We start from the raw sequence: 15,564 nt of genomic DNA, 5'->3' as shown, positions 1-15,564 counted from the left end.
GCTTTTACCTGCCTGGTTTTCAGAGAGCTAAATAATGACGCACTGATTTCAATAATGAGGAAAGAATAGTCCGTGTAGCAGTGGGAGACTGCAGGCTGAGGGGTAAGGACTTAAAGGAGATGCAGGTCCGGGCTGGGCAGAGATGCAGGAGGGAGGCCCTCCAGGCTCTGTGGAGAAACCCTGTGTGAAAGGATGGGTTGAACCAGGAACCTCATTCAGATGAGATGACTCTTGGATGCTAAGTTAAGGACTCTGGATTTCATCTGGTAGAAACTGAGGTCATGGTAGTGACATTTTTGGAGAGGGGAACGGATTGACTAAAAGGAACGTGAATTGGACAGGCCAACTGACCACAGGATCCCACCACGGAGCTTGGTTAGGCTGCCGCCACGAGGCGGGATTAGGGTGGAGATGCAAGAATGGATTGTAAAGATGGCCGTGATACAGGGATGTGTGTGGCTAGACTCCAAGCTGACCTCGAGATGACCAGCAAGGATGACTGGACGCAGGGAGAGCCGGCAACTTAGAATGACTGTTGTAAGTGGGAGCATGTTGAGTTCCTCAGACCTTGCGCCTTACAGCACCCGGCTCACCTAGGACAGGCAGGAACTATTTGGCGATGAGGTATATTATATACTGTGTTTTCCTGGGCTGGCTTTATGCTTTCAGAAATTGAACTACAGAAACTTAAGAATTTGTAAATCTCTCTTAGCCAATCCAAGCACATCTAATCATCTGGCTTTTTTACCCTCAGGTTGACCCCGAAGATTGGCTTCCCCTGGAGTGAAATCAGGAACATCTCGTTCAATGACAAGAAGTTTGTCATTAAGCCCATCGACAAGAAGGCACCTGTAAGTCCATGTGGCGTCTGCGCAGGGGGTACCAAATGTTTTTCACTCCTGCAGCCAAAGCGTTTTCAGGAGAAATCGAATTTCTCTGCCTAGGTGACAAGGAGCCCGTGATACCCAGAAGTGTGTGTGTGTGTGTGTATGTGTGTGTGTGTGTGTGTGTGTGTAGGGAATTGCCAGTTGGTTACATTGAAGATCAAGTTCCTCTCAAGACATGTAACTGCCGTTGCAGTAGGAGATTATTACAGAGGCCAGATGTTTGTCAAAAGCTAGCTGACTTTGTCACCTAAGTTTTCAGTTGTCTTTGTTCCTTATGAAAAAGAGGCCTCCAGGCCAGCATTACTGGGGTGTTGGGGCTCACGCTAGCTTCTATCCTTACCCGCCTGGAGCACGGACAGTGATGGCTGGATGGCTGTGACCTTCAAGGGCCAGAGGTGGACTTTCAGAGCTGTCCTTGCAAGTTGCCCACATGAGGAAAAGGCAGAAGCGCCCCCAGAGCCCCGCCGGTCCCCACAGTCCAGCTGCCCCTCCCCGGCCTCCCATGCAGACGCAGGGCTCCGCTTTTGTCTAACGGCCTCTGCCCCTCCAGCGAGCCTTACACACACATCTTCACATGGTGATGGTGTCACAAAGATGAGATGGATGGACAGTCATCCTTTAGCTGGAAATGATTCTCCCTGTCCCGGAACTTGAAGACTATTGACCGTTAGCTCATAGCTACACTGTAGAAACTCATTTTGGTTTTGTTATTTATTCTCCTAACGTTTAGCATTTCAGCCTTTATTTGCCCAGAAAATTTAAGATGTACATACATACTGTAGTGTGGTGGAAAGGTGAAGAGTTTGTTTTCTAATCAGAAATCTGATTCTTAAAAAAAAACAAACAAACAAACACTTGAGGAAAGTCTGTTACCTCCTTTAGAGTCTGTTCTGAGCTTTACCAAAATTATAGCTTGGAAGGGGCTTTGTGTCCCGTGTCATTTGTACTCCTTGGTTACAGTGTCAGGCTCAGAGAGGCCAACACAGGCTGCGCCCCAGCTGGACGTCTGGGAGCTCTCCGGGCTTGGGCACTGCTTGTCAGTGGTGAACCCACGTGGGCACTGCTGTTACTGCCCAACTGCTCCTCCCTGCACGGGAGTCAGTCCTGCGTGCGTGAAAACCAGACGTCTCAACACTGTGAAAGTATTTTCTTTTTTATTGAAAATGCCTCCTGCTGTTAGCAAACTCTTGACTTGTACTCTGTGGGCAGCTGCACAGTTTAATCTAAAATTTCAGTATTTAATATGGACTCACGAGCTCCATGATAGCAGGTCACGTTGTGCAGCACCACACACCGAGGGTCACTGTGTTCCCATGTTAGTGGGCACAAGACGGGCACCCCGAGGGGCTGCTGTCTACTCGGTGACGTGGCTAATTTCACAGAGCCCCCTTTTTATTTTTAATTTGACAGAAGCAGAAATTCTGGACTATACTGTTTCAGAATTGTTATTTTTCTTTAATTTGGCCTAAGTTTAGCTCTTGAAATTCTGCAGAATATTTGCTAGTCATTAAATCCCAAGCAGAGACAATTCTCACGCACCTGGTTGAGTCAGCCGAGTGGACTCTTCCTGTGTGGCAGTTCTCTGGGAAGCCAGGGTGTGTGCCTGGGTGGACAGGCCGGAGTCCCCATGCTGGCGGCAGCAGTGGACGAGGACAAGTGGAACGAGCCCTGTGCTTTCTGGCCGTGGGTTTAACTAACAGTGTGGCTCTGATGAGACAGCAGATGAGGACTTGTGCTGTTTGGAGGGGACCTGGGACAGGGACAGTGTGATTGCTGCAGGTCGGTGGGTTGCAAGGGCCTCGTGGAGGAGGCAGCTTCTGCTCAGGCTTCCTGTCGTCGTGGGGGCTGTGACGTGAGGCGCTGGCGAGGGACCGAGTCCGAGACCTGGACCCCCTGCACCTCCCGGGTAGACAGAAAAGGGAAACCCCAGAGGTGGAGGTGACTGGCTGCAGAGGCAGGGGGTTCCTTCTTGCATCCACACCCTGAGCAGTTTCCGCGGCGACTCACAAACAAGCCCGTGTGCAGGCCCGCCCCGATGACCAGACACCTCCTTGTCAGAGCCAGGTCCCCTCCCTGCCAGCCTGCGTACTGCCCTGTGGGCCATGTTTCCACTCTTGTGAAGGGACCTTAAATATCGTACGTGTTCAGAGCCTGCCCAGCTGGCCCTGTGAGCTCATAGAAACGGCAGAAGGCTCTCAGGCCGCTAGTTAACCGCTTATAAAATGTCTAAGAAACGAACACTTACATTTGACTGGGACTAGCTCTGCACTCAGCTTCTTTCACTGTGACCTTGACCCCCAGCCCTGTCCCTGGGCCAGGGAGCCCCTGGGCGGGGCCCAGTGGGGGAGCAGCTAGGCGTTCCCCTTCTTCCCTCCTTGACCCTCTTACAGGCTGTTTTGGATTTATGTCCTGGAACTTTTCTCATGCCTAGAGCCTCCGTGTTTAGGATGTCCATTCTCTGGCCCATCCTGGGTCATATCAGTGTTACAGTTTCGCATTAGGACATTGGCTAGAGAGTTGGACTGAGACACTTTTAATAATTAACATTAGTTTTTAGGTTTTAACCTGAAGTCAGAAACAGTCTTCCTTCAAAAGTAGTTTGAGGAATTCCGTCCCCACAAAGTGGGGACTCCCTGGGTGCTCACTGACCCCAGTTGTCCAGGCTTGTCCCCCGGAGGCTGGGTGCCACTCGGGGATGTTGTCTGCATTCCTCCTCTCTTTGGATTTTTTAAACTGACTTATTTTTTCAAGGGGAGTTTAAAACTCTGGTGCTAATCAGAGTTTCTTGGCCAATCCTTAGGAGACAGTCAGGACCTGTCTGGGTAGTGTGCCTGTCTGCGCGGCCCAAACATGAAATTGTTTCCTCTTGTGTGACAAGGGATAGGCGGGTAATAAAATGTCTGTTTCTCCCAGCTCCGCAGACACCTCCCCAGGAACCCCGGTGGCTTCATAAGTGTGTGACACCCCACGGAGGGCCCCACCAGGGAGTGCACGGCCCCCGGGCTGGCCAGGCAGTCTCCGGCGTTTCTGGCACAGACAGTGGGGCCGAGCAACCCCCTAGGCCTCCCTGGGCGTGGCGAGAGCCTGCCTGCACGCGCCTGCCAGTCGCAGAGGCGGCCGGCTATGGAACACCGAACGCTGTTTCTTTGGGTCGGTCACGCCTTCCCTGTCCCAGTGGTCAGAATCCCGGCCTTACGCAGAGAAAGGGAAGAGGAAGCAGACAGGTGTTTCAAAATGATCTTTAGCTCGAGTTTCTGAACCATATTCCCCTTTCTGTCGCCGGCCAGTCAGAGCGGTGGCACACAGCTAGGAAGTGTCTGCAGTCACTAGGCATGGAGCTCCTGGAAGCGGCATCTCTCTGCCTTGCGAAGGCGTCTGCGCAGCCAGCAGTCCGAGTGGGCGTTTCCGTGCCAGCCTGCTTTCACCGTGCTAGACTGCGTTCTGAGCCCTTTGTGAACACGGTCTGACTCTCCCATCACAACAGCCCCCTTAGGTGGCTGTCACCCTCATGGTATAGTCAGAGATGCTAGGGCTCAGTGACGGGGACTTGTTCAGGTCATGGGGCTTGGCTGTGGTGGGGCTGCACAAACTCAGTTGCCTAGCTGGTGTTTCTGAGCACCAGTGACCCCGGGTGTGGGTGTGGTGCTGGAGACGAGAGATGAGCTAGTATGGCCCCCCGCAAGGGAGCTCATTGTCTTAGTGGGGCAGAGACAGACGAGTTGGCGGAGCAGGGTGCCAGCAACGCCATGGCAGACACCAGAGTCGAGTGCAGGGGGCACAGAGGAAGCACTGGTTAACCACGGGTGGAGGGGCGGTTATGAAAACACGTGGGATGGTACCGTGACATCATCCCCCAGAGGTGGTGCTCGGGTAGGTGGCACTGGATGTGACATTTCGAACTGGAGGGACTGTCTGGGGAGGTGCTTACAGGTTTGAAAGGGCACAGTTCAGGTAAACGAGGGTAGGTTGAGACCAGAGTGGGATGGCCTTCACGGGGGCCGGGCCGCGGTGTTTGAAGCTGGTCCTGCAGCTGACGAGGTGGCACTGGAGGTCCAGCAGGGACCTGCCCCATGTGGCAGTGACAGTGGGAAATGGCGGGGTGAGGCAGAGACCGGACGCTCAGTAGAAGGACTTGCGGAAGTCCAGGCAAGAATCCGGGCTATGCTGTAGCCGGAGAGGACCAAGGGTGTTGACTTAAAGGTCAGGCAGCGCTGCGACTTGGGGACACTGGGCATCCATAGGCTGTGCAGACCTCGTCTTAGGGAAACTGCAGTCCGGGTGTGTGTGCACGTGACCTCCACACACGTGCGGACCACACACACACAGACACACACTCCCGCTTGTCCCAGCGCACACGTGTCCCACAGCACCCGGAACTTGCATTTCTGGCATCTCCTTGTCCCTTGGGGTCAGTGATTTTTATGTGGACGCCTCTTTCCGGCCCCCTACTCTGCTCTGCGAGTCCTTTTAACCTGGGCGGGTAGCATGTTGGGCCGCCAGTTCAGCAAGGGGCATGCCTGAGTCACCCTGTGCTGCGCTGCAGGACTTCGTGTTCTACGCCCCACGCCTGCGCATCAACAAGCGGATCCTGCAGCTCTGCATGGGGAACCACGAGCTGTACATGCGCCGCAGGAAGCCCGACACCATCGAGGTGCAGCAGATGAAGGCCCAGGCCCGGGAGGAGAAGCACCAGAAGCAGCTGGAGCGGTGAGCGGGCCGCAGGCAGTCCGGGGGCCTCGGGGCTGGCGCTGTCCCCATCGGGACCGCCGGCGGGACATCACTTAGTGACCACGTGGGGTCAGAGCTGCCTGGCCCCGTGGAGCTGCCCACTGGGGGCTGAGGGGTGGCAGAGCCCGGGGTGGGAACGTGGAGCTGGGGACGGCAGGTGACTAAGCAGCAGCTGCTCCCTCCAGTTGCCGGGCCTGGTGGTGTAGGCTTGGGGCCGGCAGCCGCCCTGCTTCTCCTCGGGGTGACTGACTTGTGACGGGTCCCAGCGCTTGAGTCTAAGTGTCCGTGCCCTCCCCTGCACAGGCAGCAGCTGGAGAACGAGAAGAAGAGGAGGGAGACTGTGGAGAGGGAGAAGGAGCAGATGATGAGGGAGAAGGAGGAGTTGATGCTCAGGCTGCAGGACTACGAGCAGAAGACTAAGAAGGCCGAGAAAGGTGGGCCACTCCCCGGGCAGGCGCGTGCCACGTCCGGACAGGCAGCACCCACACCTACCGGCGTAGCCATCAGCCTGGCACCGGACAGGCAGCACCCACACCTACCGGCGTAGCCACCTCAGCCTGGCACCGGACAGGCAGCACCCACACCTAACAGCGTAGCCATCAGCCTGGCACCGGACAGGCAGCACCCACACCTACCGGCGTAGCCACCTCAGCCTGGCACCGGACAGGCAGCACCCACACCTACCGGCGTAGCCATCAGCCTGGCACCGGACAGGCAGCACCCACACCTACCGGCGTAGCCACCTCAGCCTGGCACCGGACAGGCAGCACCCACACCTACCGGCGTAGCCATCAGCCTGGCACCGGACAGGCAGCACCCACACCTAACGGTGTAGCCACCTCAGCCTGGCACCGGACAGACAGCACCCACACCTACCGGCGTAGCCATCAGCCTGGCACCGGACAGGCAGCACCCACACCTACCGGCGTAGCCATCAGCCTGGCACCGGACAGGCAGCACCCACACCTAACGGTGTAGCCACCTCAGCCTGGCACCGGACAGGCAGCACCCACACCTACCGGCGTAGCCACCTCAGCCTGGCACCGGACAGACAGCACCCACACCTACCGGCGTAGCCACCTCAGCCTGGCACCGGACAGGCAGCACCCACACCTAACAGCGTAGCCATCAGCCTGGCACCGGACAGGCAGCACCCACACCTACCGGCGTAGCCATCAGCCTGGCACCGGACAGGCAGCACCCACACCTACCGGCGTAGCCATCAGCCTGGCACCGGACAGGCAGCACCCACACCTACCGGCGTAGCCACCTCAGCCCGGCACCGGACAGGCAGCACCCACACCTAACGGCGTAGCCACCTCAGCCCGGCACCGGACAGACAGCACCCACACCTAACGGTGTAGCCACCTCAGCCCGGCACCGGACAGACAGCACCCACACCTAACGGCGTAGCCATCAGCCTGGCACCGGACAGGCAGCACCCACACCTAACGGCGTAGCCATCAGCCTGGCACCGGACAGGCAGCACCCACACCTAACGGCGTAGCCATCAGCCTGGCACCGGACAGGCAGCACCCACACCTAACAGTGTAGCCACCTCAGCCCGGCACCAGACAGGCAGCACCCACACCTAACGGCGTAGCCACCTCAGCCCGGCACCGGACAGACAGCACCCACACCTACCGGCATAGCCACCTCAGCCTGGCACCGGACAGACAGCACCCACACCTAACGGCGTAGCCATTAGCCCGGCACCAGACAGGCAGCACCCACACCTAACGGCGTAGCCATCAGCCTGGCACCAGACAGGCAGCACCCACACCTACCGGCGTAGCCATCAGCCTGGCACCAGACAGGCAGCACCCACACCTAACGGCGTAGCCATCAGCCTGGCACCAGACAGGCAGCACCCACACCTAACGGCGTAGCCACCTCAGCCCGGCACCCAGAGAGAGCCCTGTAGAGAGATGGGATAGGATGGGTGTTGGGATTGGAAAACAGTTCAGCACTTGGTTTCCATCTGTGCCGAGTGCTTTTTAAGTTTTCCTGAGGAGGGTGTTAAGCTCTAGTAGATAGGTCAGGTTGCCCAAGGTCACAGGCTGGTGTGAGGGCCAGGCTGCAGGACAGGCCTTCTCAGTGCTCTGCCGCGAGGAACACACCCCGCAAACACAGTGGGAAGGGCAGGAGGGGCCCCCTCGCCACGAGACTCAGGAGACTCGGCCCACCGCCCCGGCTGGGAGTCAGGGCTGGACGGCAGCGGGTGGCGGTGCCGTGAGCAGCTCTGGCGCCGTGTCCCCTGCAGAGCTCTCGGACCAGATTCAGAGGGCCCTGCAGCTGGAGGAGGAGCGGAGACGTGCAGAGGAGGAGGCTGAGCGCCTGGAGGCCGAGCGCCTGGCCGCACTGCTGGCCAAGGAGGAGCTGGAGAAGCAGACGGTGGATCAGATAAAGAGCCAGGAGCAGCTGGTAGGAGTCCCCGGGTTTCACCATGCTGAATTATGGAGAGGCTGCCTCTGGGGACTGAAAAAGTGACACCTGCCTGACAATGATTTCTGTCTGGGCTGTAAAATGATCAACAGGACGGTGTCAAGTGTCCAGAGGGGAGGGGCCAACTGGGCAGGCCAGGCGCGGTCTAGACATGCCGGGCTGAAGTGGGTGGACGCTGCTGGCTGGGGACGGAGGGAAGGAGGGACGCGGCCGCGTTACCAGGGAGACAGTTCATTCACAGATGGACTCTATTGAAAGCGTTGCAGGAATAATCGCAGCTTTGCTCCTTGCAGGCCGCGGAGCTCGCGGAGTACACCGCCAAGATCGCCCTCCTGGAAGAGGCGCGCAGGCGCAAGGAGGACGAGGTGGAGGAGTGGCAGCACCGGGTGAGTGCCCGGCGAGCCCTGGGCCCTGTGGCAGGCGGGCGGGGCCCGGGCCATCCTGGCAGGTCACATCAAAAGCCTTGGGACGTTTCGCAATACCACTTGTCCTTAGACAGAAATCCCCATAGGAATGGGCTTGCCCTGGGCCCCAGCGAGTGCTCAGGAGAACAAAGAGCAACTGTTCACCTCCACCCACTTTGCAGTAGCCACCCTGAGCTGTTTGGCCCCACCAGGAACTGGCTTTAAGTAGGGATTAGGCTGGTGCCCCCAGCAACGAGCCACAGAGCCCGAAACACTACCCCCCCCCTCAAGCTGCTGCTCCTGCAGCCTGGCACCATGGAGTGACCAGGACCTGGGAGGTCTCTGGAATGGGGTGGGAGTCCAGGCTCTGCCCCGCGTTTGCTGTGTGACCAGGACACATGGCCTCACCTCTCTGAGTCTGGTTTTCTTGTTGAGGATGGGGATTGATACCCAATTTCTGAGCTTGCTCTAAGGACTTGCAGAGAGCTTTAATAAACTGTAGCCCAGAGAGCCTCTCTCCACTTGTGAACTTTCACGCCCACCAGGCACGCATGGGCCCTGGGGAGCTTTGGGAACAGTGCAGAGTATAGGCCTCAGCCGAGTGGTGGGGGGCTCCTCTCCCCTCCCACCCCTTCTGCCTGCCCTTTTCCATGCTTGCCCCTCTGTGGCAGCTCTTCTGGGGACGCCTGGTGCCTTCCCCTAACTAGTCTTCACCCTGCCCGCCAGCAGCTGAAATTGCTTGCAGAAGACTTCAGTCCTCAGGTTTTTAGAGAGTGTGATTATCATAGAGTATTAAGTGGGACAAGCTGGTAACAAAACAGGTACAAACCAAGCTCATCTGTGGGGTCACGGTGGTGAAGAAGTGGGTTCAGTGTACGTGCCCCTGAGACGTGACTGGAAGGATGAGGGGTGATGGGTGGAAGACTTCCTGAGCGGGGTGCCAGCCAGCAGTGGGGTGTTAACCAGCCACGCACAAGGAGGAGTAAAGCCGTGCAGCAAACCACTAGTGCAGCTCTGCCCAGTGGTGGGGAGAATCTTTTTTTTTTTTTTAATTATGATTATAGACAAAAAACGTTAGGGTACTTGGGGAAACGGCATCAGTATCTCTCTGCACTATGGGCACGATTGGTAACTGCTAGGAGGACCCGGAACCCCAGGCCCAGCAGCAGCTGGTCGGGCCCTGCGGGGGCCTGTGTAATCAGCCTGCCAGGAGAAAGGCAGGGCAAGAGGGGCGGAATCCTCACTAGCAGGGAGAATCGGCCTCCTTCGTTAAGAAGAGGTGATTCTGAGGAAGGTGGCGCAGACAGGAGGCTCCGGGTGAGACTCCTCACCTGCCGCTGATTTGCTTCTGAAGGCCAAGGAGGCCCAGGATGACCTGGTGAAGACCAAGGAGGAGCTGCACCTGGTGATGACGGCGCCGCCGCCCCCGCCGCCCCCCGTGTACGAGCCGGTGGGCTACCACGTGCAGGAGAACCCGCAAGAGGAGGGCACGGAGTACACGGGCTACAGCGCCGAGCTGTCCAGCGAGGGCATCCTGGACGACCGCAACGAGGAGAAGCGGATCACCGAGGCCGAGAAGAATGAGCGCGTGCAGCGGCAGCTCATGGTGAGGGTGTCCCAGGCCTCCAGCCTGCAGGCAGGCAGGGGGAGGGGTGCCGGGGGCGGGGCCGCCAGGGGGAGGGGCTCGGGGCGGGGCCGCCAGGGGGAGGGGCTCGGGGCGGGGCCGGGGCGGGGCCTGAGCCCTGCTTCTTGCTGTTGCAGACTCTGTCCAACGAGCTGTCCCAGGCCAGGGACGAGAACAAGAGGACCCACAACGACATCATCCACAACGAGAACATGAGGCAAGGCCGGGACAAGTACAAGACGCTGCGGCAGATCCGGCAGGGCAACACCAAGCAGCGCATCGACGAGTTCGAGGCCATGTGAAGGCCGCCTGGACTGGGCGGGGTGGGGCCGGAGCCAGGGCTCCTGAGGGTGCCTCGCAGACTTCAACTTGCATCTGTAGTTCTCTAAATCTAGACCCCCTCCCTCATACTCCAGTTCCTTTCAAGAGAGAGTAGCTATGTCAGTGGGAACATTCTGGGGCTAGGACCAGTGGGAGCGTCCCTGGTTCACTTTTCCCATTTGTATTATAGTGCCAAAAGGGCCTGGTTTTTATTATTATTGAATCACTTCCTGTTTTGTGCTCGGAGCAGGGCTGACTGAATCAAGGAGCGAGATGCCTGTCAAGTCCGACGACAACCGCCATGCTGGCATGTGTGATACGAGATCCCGCATAATTAAAACCGCAGTGTGCCTCTGTTCTGTGCCATACTTTTTTTTTTCCTGTATTTGAAATTAGCTCAGATTGATTGATTTGTACTTGATTTCTATGAAGGATGCCTCTTGTATATTTATGTTTTTTTGAGTGGTGAACATGGAGTCTAAAGCACTCACCCACATGCACACACAGTGATTCCTCCCTCAGCTGACACAATCCTGTGGTTGCTCAGGATAAACAACGCGGGATACTCCGCTCTTAAACTTCTCTTGTTTTTTGTTTTTTAACAGAGGGCTACATTGTTGGACTTATCCACCTAATTAATGATCAGCAATAGAGTATAGTATTTATATATACGCGATAACATGGGTTTGTAACATTAGTTTAAAAAAGGGAAAGTTCTGTTCTGTATATTTTGTTACCTTTTACAGAATAATAAAGGAATTACCTATTGAAAACCACAGAACCATGGCACGTGCTCTGATGTGGTGAGGGCAGCGTGAGCCTCTCATCACATCTGTAAAAATGACCTCTCTCCACTGTCCTTGTCCTCTGTGCACGTCATCGACCATGTACACACATTTCAGTTTTCTATCGCAACTTCTCGTTTGAAAAACACACACTATTAATTCAGACCCCAGTCACGCAGGCCCTCCTGATCCAGTCAGTGACTCTGTCCACCGGAAGAACCCGTTCTGACCTTTTTCTGTTCTCTGCCACATCTGGGAAAGCTGTGGACGTGTCAGCTCTCCTGCTGCCCACTCTGCTCACGCACGAACCCTGTTCCTCCCTCCCTCCTCCACTCTGCCTTTTCCTCTTCGGTTCCAACATCATGGCGTGCAGGTGAGCCCCATGCGGCCATGAACGGCGAGGCTCAGCGTAAATGTCTATGTGTGGGGTCTGCAGTCCTGCCGTGCTGCCTCGTGGGGCTGGGTGTCCCCACGTGGACTGTAGGCTAACCCACCCAAAATGGGAGTCTCCCTGTCCCCCACCCAGCTCTCCATGGGGTTGGCGGACCTGCCTCCAGAAACAGTTCTCTGCAGTACAATGGGAGGGATCCGATACCCACCAGGCTTTTTGCTTTTTTTCTTTGAAACACACACAAGGCCATGATTTCCACTATGATCAACTCCAGGAGATGGAGGTAATATTTATTGAAATCTGGCCGTCTTCCACATCTCTTGGAACCTGGAGAGCCAACCCAAGACTTCTATGACGGCGATCACTGCTCTAACTTAAATGTAGGCAGAAGGACATGGAAGAACATTCTAGCTGCATCACAGCTGTAGGTGGAGAGGGGTCGCCCTTTCACCCGCTGTGTGGCCACAGGTCCTCCACCTGCAGGCACGTGCACTTGAACCGGCCGCACGGTGGCACCTCCGCCTCAGTGCAGGATGAGTGTCACGTCTGTCCATGTGTTAGGGCTGGAAAGGACTTTCTGCCACTGAAGCGTTGACTGTGAGCCTGAGTCAGCGCCGCCGGCTGGGTCATCCTCTGGGGTGGGAGAGAAACGACAGGTGAGTGACGAGGGGCCCGCAGACCACTGAGCCACCCCATCCCTCAGCTTTTTCAAAGGGAAGAACAGCAGAAAGCAATTTCCACCTCGGCATAAGACAGTATTAACCAACCAACCATGGGTAAGCAGGGGAGAGACTCCCACCCCCAACAAAAGGTGTTCAGAACAGGACAGGCCCAGGCATCCTCCCCAAGGACCCCCCGGAGCCCTGAGGACTCCAAGCCCGAAACTCTCCTGTAGAGGGAGGCGTGGCAAGTTGGTTCTCTGAAGAGGGTTGACTAGTCCTAACAATATAGTGTCTGTGGGGAGGTGTGGGTGTCCCGGACCTGGGGGCCAGGTTTGTTCATGGAAAGTACTTCCTTAGGGGAAGGAGGTCTGCTTTGGACAATAGTTCATTTAAAACAAGTTGTAATTTAATAGCCGGTTCTCTTGAGTGGTCTCGGTTGGCCTTGGAGAAATGTGCAGGTGTCTTGGTTGGCACAGTGTTTGGGGGGCACTGTTGGCAACCAGTGGGAGGGCTGGGGCACTCGGCCCTCGCCAGGGCTGCCCCCCACAATGCCAGAGCACCCCTGCTGGGCAACACAAAAGCATCGCCCTTTGGTTCCACTCCTAATGACATACTTTCTGAGTCGCCAGTTGTGTGGGTTAAGAAGGTATTTTCCTTTAAGAAAATAATCCCTTCGTGATGGACGCCAGGGACAGAAGCCGATGCCGTCCCGGCCCGTTGGGAGGCCTGTAATTTTTGTTCCTTTGGCAGATCTTAAATCTGATTTAAATTGTTGAAATACTTTGCTGCATTATCGCTGCACTGCACAGGGAGCACTGGACTCGGTGCTCCCAGGACAGCGGGGGAGGCGGCCTCGAAGCCAGCAAAAGCACCTGCCCTGGCGGAAACAGGACTTCTTTTCATGGGATCCGCGCAGGACGGGCTCCTGGGAGCAGCCGTGCGCCAGGGCCTCCTCACTGGCTCCTGCAGACTTACCGGGGCCCAGCCAGGCCTCTCCCAGTAGGCGGTCCTTCACACCGAACACGGCCTGGTCCCAGACGGACAGCGCCAGGCTGGACTGCCTCAGCTGAGACGGGCTCACGCCGTTGAAAACAAAGGAGTGCTTCCACTGGGGACACACTTGCTTCTTCAGGACTGGGGACTTCAGCCTCAGTGTCTGTCTGTCTGGCAGAGTGAGACAGCTGCAGAAGGAAGACAGACACACACCCTGTGAGACCCGCCCTCCGCACAGCCTGGAACGTGCTTATCAGCCAGACTGTTAGAGCTCAGAAAAGGGCTAGATCGACCACAAAACACAAACTCTACAACAAAAGAGAACAGGGATCTCAGGACTGGCCAGGTGACCTCTGGCTCAGACGTCCTGAGTTCAAAGCTGAGCTCTGCACCAGACACTCGGGGTGGTTTGGGATCCTGAGGCCATGTGGTCCTTGTCTTAATCCCCCTCGCTGGTGGCCTACCACCCGATCTGCCACCAGGGACCAGACACTGCACACACGTCATCTCACGTGAACCCTGTTGTCCTCAGGAGGATAAATTCAGAGGGCCGAGTAACGTGCCCAAGGCTGCTCAGACAAACACCAGGGTTAGGACAACCCATTCTGTCTTGACTAGTAGGTCATTTTCCAGAGCAGCGCTGGCCTGGGGCTTCAGCAACTCTACATAATCATGGGGTCTGCTTTACCTCTGGAAAATAGTGAATACAAATAGAACAAAATCTGCCGAGTCGGCCATCTTTACTGGGAATGCAGGGCCCACCTGAATGAAGCTGAGGAAACATCAGTAAACACAACTTTCCCCACGCTCCACCTCAGTCAGTAAATGCTGACTCAGTTACAAGGGCTGCTGAGATCCGGGCTTTCAGGTGAAAACGTGTGGTGTTTATTCCAACGCTAGCGTCAGCATGAATTCTTGGAGATCAAAGTCTTTAACACGACTTCTGGTAGATTTTTGTAGGAGAGCTAACCTACGGCGAGTTTTAAATGGCTCACGCTTTTTGGTGTTTTCTATAGTGCCTAGGGCCATGCTGAATGTATAGCAGATCACCAGGAAATAATATTTGATGAAATCTAATACCTACCCCTTAACGAATGAGTTTAGAGTACCACCTGGCCGCACAGGTAAATTCTTGGCTCCCAGCACCACCAAGCAGAGTTGACCATCACTTGATGGCCGTTCTGTCCCTGGAAGAAAAGCACAGCAGGAAGATGTGTGACGGCCCACAGACCCTGGGAGCACAGCGAGGAAGAGGACTCAGCACCGCAGACCCTGGGAGCACAGCAGGAAGATGTGTGACGGCCCACAGACCCTGGGAGCACAGCAGGAAGATGTGCGACGGCCCACAGACCCTGGGAGCACAGCGAGGAAGATGTGTGACGGCCCACAGACCCTGGGAGCACAGCAGGAAGATGTGCGACGGCACCACAGACCCTGGGAGCACAGCAGGAAGATGTGTGACGGCCCACAGACCCTGGGAGCACAGCAGGAAGATGTGTGACGGCCCAAGACCCTGGGAGCACGGCAGGAAGATGTGCGACGGCACCACAGACCCTGGGAGCACAGCAGGAAGATGTGTGACGGCACCACAGACCCTGGGAGCACAGCAGGAAGATGTGCGATGGCACCACAGACCCTGGGAGCACAGCAGGAAGATGTGTGACGGCCCACAGACCCTGGGAGCACAGCGAGGAAGAGGACTCGGCACTGCAGAAGGCTCTGCTGGCCCCGCACCCACCCCCGTCCCACCAAACAGCCTGTGCGGTGCGGCCTGGAGGGGTTGCTGAAATCCTATGGCAACAGAGTCAAGACTGCCCGAGGAGAGGAAGGATGCTAAGGTTTCAGTCTAGTGGGGGCCAGTGGTATGGGGGCAGGTGGTGGCCCTAAGACCTCTGTTCTAGGGGATTGGAGATGACCACAGGGTGCTTGCTGCTGGTCCAGCGAGATCTTCCAGGAGCCTTCATACAGGAAGTCACTAAAATACATCCTGGAAGTGCATGTTCTCCCTGACTCCACTTCCCCCCTCGTCTTCCCACACACCCCATGTTTAAGTCAGTTTCATCTGCAAGTGCCTTGAGGACCTGCCCTTGGCCCGATCTCTTGCTGGGCAGGAGATGCTCATGTGACCGGCAGCCTAGACTGTCCATGTGGAGCCCTGCACGCCCCGGTGTGTTCCAAAGAGCCAAACTCCCACCAATAACGCAGGAAGTCATTCTTCAAGAGAGGCCACAGCAGGACCATTCTCACCAGGGTGACTATCTGAGCCAGCCTCTTGTGAGTAAGTGCAGGGCTGGTGACCTCAGAGCCTTGGAAGGCAGGGATGG

The 15,564-nt window shown here is 56.6% G+C and overlaps 2 protein-coding genes across 4 annotated transcripts in view; one reads left to right on the top strand and one right to left on the bottom strand.

The window, feature by feature from the left end:
- EZR (ezrin) overlaps positions 1–11,190 on the top strand; it is a 51,999-nt gene extending 40,809 nt beyond the window's left edge. The window contains exons 8-14 of the mRNA XM_066247827.1: positions 755–851; positions 5,431–5,594; positions 5,919–6,049; positions 7,879–8,039; positions 8,354–8,446; positions 9,819–10,070; positions 10,226–11,190. Of these exons, the coding sequence (XP_066103924.1) occupies positions 755–851; positions 5,431–5,594; positions 5,919–6,049; positions 7,879–8,039; positions 8,354–8,446; positions 9,819–10,070; positions 10,226–10,390 (1,063 nt within the window). The 3' untranslated portion in view covers positions 10,391–11,190. The remainder of the gene's footprint in view (positions 1–754; positions 852–5,430; positions 5,595–5,918; positions 6,050–7,878; positions 8,040–8,353; positions 8,447–9,818; positions 10,071–10,225) is intronic.
- Positions 11,191–11,849: 659 nt separating this feature from the next.
- Positions 11,850–15,564, bottom strand: part of SYTL3 (synaptotagmin like 3) — an 80,713-nt gene continuing 76,998 nt past the window's right edge. For all 3 annotated transcript variants that reach the window (XM_066247925.1, XM_066247923.1, XM_066247924.1), the window contains exons 14-16: positions 14,325–14,427; positions 13,223–13,428; positions 11,850–12,218 (exon numbers count right to left, since the gene is read on the bottom strand). In XM_066247925.1, coding sequence (XP_066104022.1) covers positions 12,109–12,218; positions 13,223–13,428; positions 14,325–14,427 — 419 coding nt within the window. In that variant the 3' untranslated portion in view covers positions 11,850–12,108. The remainder of the gene's footprint in view (positions 12,219–13,222; positions 13,429–14,324; positions 14,428–15,564) is intronic.

Source organism: Saccopteryx bilineata, chromosome 12 (genome assembly GCF_036850765.1).
Source record: "Saccopteryx bilineata isolate mSacBil1 chromosome 12, mSacBil1_pri_phased_curated, whole genome shotgun sequence".
NCBI classification, from domain to species: domain Eukaryota; kingdom Metazoa; phylum Chordata; class Mammalia; order Chiroptera; family Emballonuridae; genus Saccopteryx; species Saccopteryx bilineata.
Note: the sequence above shows the minus strand (reverse complement) of the source record. Positions and strands in the feature narration are given on the sequence as shown.